We start from the raw sequence: 4,294 nt of genomic DNA on the forward strand, positions 1-4,294 counted from the left end.
CACCTTACCCCTATCCCGTGGAAAAAACATATATGAACTTTAACCTAAGAGCAATATATTGGACTGATAATACAGCACCAACATACTCAGTGTAATTCCACAAGTGGAGTCTAAAAAAGGTAGAGTAATGTATACGCGCACCTTACCCCTATCTCATGGAGGTAGAAAGGCCATTTCCAAATGACCCTCGGCTCAAGTGCATCAAATCAAAATAGTTGTGAATGAGGAAATACAACAATGAGGAAAACATGGCAACATGTTGGATTGATAATAATAAAAATTAATAATACATGAATAATGAGACTATGACTATCCAAAGCCAAAGCTGTGATACACCAACACAAAAATTTTCAAACATATAGTTTATGTATCTCCATTTCTTTGGCCTTATACACAACCCAAAAATGAAAAAAAAAACTAAGGCAAGAGCTTCATAAACAAGCAAAAAAAAATTGTAGTGGGACTAAAAGCTCCATATGCTCAGGGAGTAAAGGACAGCCAATCTGCAACAAAATAACACAAACCATATTTCAGATTAAGACATCAAGCAGTAAAGGGAAAGAATGTTAGTACACATTTTACAGCAATGAGAAAAGGCATTATACTCTCTCCGTCCCAATTGTTCGGTATTGTTTGATTGGGCACGGAGTTAAAGAAATAAAGACCGTCTTTTGAAACTAGTGGTGTAAAACCAGCCTCAGACATTTGACCGTCAATAGATGATCTCATTAAGAGTAAAATGAAATTACAAAGTTAAATTGTTCCCAACGACATTCTTTTTGGGACAGACTAAAAGGAAAAGTGTGTCACGTACATTGGGATACAAAGTCTAGTGTTTGGCTTCATTCCCGTGTCAGTATAAACTAAACGATAAAGATCACTATATATAGGGGTTAATTTGCATTAAAAAGGACAGCTATTTGGATGTGCAGCTCTAGATTTTGGGCATGGAGAATTGCCACAATTATCTCTAAGTCGATACATCGCAATATCTTATGGTGTATGCTGGCCTCTCAAGTGCATGGTATTTAGATTTTATCATGATCCATGACGTAAATGTTTTATTGAGACAGGGGAGTTGTCTACTTTTATGTTTGCATCTACTCCAATCAACAAGTGAGATTTCTAAAACCATTTTAATCACCTTCTTCCTTTAATCTTGAATTTTCTTTTGTTTTTTCGGTCTGGAGCAGCGGATTAGAATGGGGTGCATTTGGGCAAAAGCACATTATTAAGCATTACCAAGAGAGCAATAAAAAATACCGAACCAAGCAACCGTCAACAGCTTATAATTTTCGAACTAAACACAGTAAATTTGATCTGTTCCCTTATCACACGGGACAAAGGGCATACATATCCAATGCAAGACGGCTATGCATACAGGAAAAAGGGAATAGCTGAAAGTGATACCTGTGAACTATTAAAGTGTGCCTCATTTTTCGATAAAAAGAAGTCAACTTCCTTTGCTCTACATGTCCGGATGTCCCCTCTTGGCCTTACGGCGTGAATTGGGTGAATTAACACTGTGATCAGATTCCTTTGCCTTTGTACTGCAACATACAATTTAAGAAGGACAACTCTGAGCCTCACATGGCACAATGATAATCTCTACGTCAGGAAATGAGGGATGGAATAGGTGTACTGACCAGAAGATGGCAGATAAGAATTTGAACAGAATTATAATGGGCAAAGCCAACAATGCTGAGGCCTACAGCACATAAAACCAACCAAGTTTACATTTATCAGATATAAAATTGGAGGAAAAAGTGGAGACGTAAAGGACTGAGTAAATGAAATACGCAAACAGATACATACAGCAAACCAAATCAGCTCCTTTGTTGCGAGAGACTTTGTAAGGTCATGATTCTCCAGTGTTTCTTTGACTGTGCCTTGTAGCTTCACAGGATATGAGACGACATTTTTCAAATGGTGAACCAAAAATCCAATATAATACTATAAAAAATATATGCATTAATCTAATAGAGGCATTTATAACTTCAACCAGATAAATTAGGGGGAAAAAATCAAACCATAGTTAGTCTTCTTAAACTTACGGAAAACATATGCGGTATGCCTGAGATCATATTTCAGGGGTTAATGTATCAATTACTTTCTCATACCTGATTATGGTATGTAGTTGCAGACTCAAGGAACTTCCCATAATGATGAACTGCCACCTCTGTGTATGGCTTGGCAGCAACACGAACTTTTTCAACATGTGGTTTTGCAGCAGCAGCGACATCATCAATGTATGGCTTGCTGAATTTCTTAATTTCCTGTCAGAGAACTTTTCTCAGCACTATGCATTCATACATGCATGACAAAATTGGGAAAATGTTTTTCTTAAACAGACTTGGGAATGCTACCTGAACATGAGGAGTAGCTAGTTCTTGAACCTTGAGAATATGTGGAGTTATGGCGCCTTTAGATGTCTCGTAAATTTCAAGAGCTCTTGTAGTTAACAATTGTACATGTGGCTCAGCAGTAGTGGAAATCACCAACCACTTTTCCTTCGCAACTGGTATCCATTGCTTCAAACAGTAGAGCAGCACAATGAGAGTCAACGCATACCCCGACTTGATAGCTAAGACACTCAGGAAAACTAATACATATTGAATAATGTAAAACTCAAACAAATGAACCTCCATCAAAAAGAAACTATTGAATATCCTACACAATTTAACAGCCACCCTTATCACTATTTAGCCTCTTCCTATTTCTAAAGGAACTTTCTCCAGAAAGATCTTTTTTTTGTGTGTGTGATAAACGTGGTGTTCGGGGCCAGCTTTCTCGCACCTCGACTAATACCACGAGATACCTGCCACCTCCCACCAAGGCAATCCCAGAAAGATCTATTAATAATCTACTACCTTAGCAGATGAGGTTTTACCTAACAAGGAACGAGAAAACTTTGGCATGTACATTAACACTTGTTTCTCTAAAGCAATAGGGATTTCAAACAAATATAGTAGTTCGTTGTGGTCAACTATCTTAGCACGCAAGATTTAGCCTTGCAAGAACAAATAGCTCAAGGATAGATTTGTATGATTACTTGTTCAGTACACACATGGATTTAAAATCAATCTAGGTTCCAATTTCGAGTGAATTTCTTCAATTTTGAATAAGAAGTAAGGCAACAATATCTGCAAATACTCACATCCTTGCCTACTGCAGTTGGACTTACCATAAAATATAGTTAAAACAACTATGGGTCAATCCCAAACAAGTAGAAGTTGGCTATATGAATCCTCACAAACCATGTCGCTCCATTTAGGATCATCCGAGTCCAATATTGTACAAATTAAAAATAAATATATATGTCTAGTAGTTATAATGATAATAAATCAAAAAATAAAAACTACGACAATGTAAAATAAAGAATAAACTTCTTTCAAGGTCATGGAAATGTTTAAATATAAGTGCATGAAACAATCTTATAAGAAAGGAAGATGTTGAACATTAATAACGCAAAGTTGGCTTACTGTTTTGATTGTTTCCACATGTGGTGCAGCCCATGTTTCAGCTAGGGCCTTCTTTTCAGTAGCCTGAAAAGCAAATAGGGAGATAAACAGGTCAAAATGGCTACTTGGACAAGTATCCATTAATAACAGTAGCACACAGTCTAATCGGATATCAAACAGACAAGAAACAGAAGAGTGTACCTTTTGTATCACTATGTCCATAGCAGGTTTTCCATGCTTCTCCAAAAGAAACTGCAGTCCACAATACAATGAGAAATCCATGTAGAATCATGACTCATGTTACATGAGATTCTTTCATTGTTATTCATATTACACATAATTACTACTGCTACATTAGAAGTTCTGCTAAGAAAAACACGGATTGTTGCTCCAAATACCTGGAAATGAGTCAACTGAACTGCAAGCCAAGGTGGTAGCCATGCACCATGCACCTGAATTTTCAGAAAAGAAAAACTCATAGTTCCAGGCATGTAGGAAGATTCATCGAAATCTAACTACATCAAGGTGAAAACATGGAAATAAGGCAGCAATAGAGGAAAACCAAATAACCATACTTATCATACAAAACCTATTTGGCTGAAATACTGACTTTTTTTTTTTTTTTGATAAGATAAGTGGTATTAATAACAGCATCAAGAAGATGCAAAATTTACAAGATATGGCATTTGAGCTTACAAAAAAATCTCTGGCTAACTATACAAACTATCTAAGCCAGAGCTAATGAGTTAGTAAAATCCTGAAGTTGTTCTGCATTAACAGCATGATACAAGTTGGTCCAACTAAACAAATTTTCTGATACAAGTTGGTCCAAC

The 4,294-nt window shown here is 36.5% G+C and overlaps 1 protein-coding gene across 1 annotated transcript in view; it reads right to left on the reverse strand.

Moving 5' to 3' along the window:
- Positions 1 to 238: 238 nt before the first annotated feature.
- The window catches only part of LOC102599957 (synaptonemal complex protein 1-like), a 9,461-nt gene continuing 5,405 nt past the window's right edge, over positions 239 to 4,294 (reverse strand). The window contains exons 6-14 of the mRNA XM_006356961.2: positions 3,860 to 3,913; positions 3,663 to 3,713; positions 3,483 to 3,545; positions 2,367 to 2,531; positions 2,121 to 2,276; positions 1,816 to 1,896; positions 1,647 to 1,708; positions 1,411 to 1,550; positions 239 to 503 (exon numbers count right to left, since the gene is read on the reverse strand). Of these exons, the coding sequence (XP_006357023.1) occupies positions 1,469 to 1,550; positions 1,647 to 1,708; positions 1,816 to 1,896; positions 2,121 to 2,276; positions 2,367 to 2,531; positions 3,483 to 3,545; positions 3,663 to 3,713; positions 3,860 to 3,913 (714 nt within the window). The 3' untranslated portion in view covers positions 239 to 503; positions 1,411 to 1,468. The remainder of the gene's footprint in view (positions 504 to 1,410; positions 1,551 to 1,646; positions 1,709 to 1,815; positions 1,897 to 2,120; positions 2,277 to 2,366; positions 2,532 to 3,482; positions 3,546 to 3,662; positions 3,714 to 3,859; positions 3,914 to 4,294) is intronic.

This window comes from Solanum tuberosum, unplaced genomic scaffold (genome assembly GCF_000226075.1).
Source record: "Solanum tuberosum cultivar DM 1-3 516 R44 unplaced genomic scaffold, SolTub_3.0 scf00240, whole genome shotgun sequence".
NCBI lineage: Eukaryota > Viridiplantae > Streptophyta > Magnoliopsida > Solanales > Solanaceae > Solanum > Solanum tuberosum.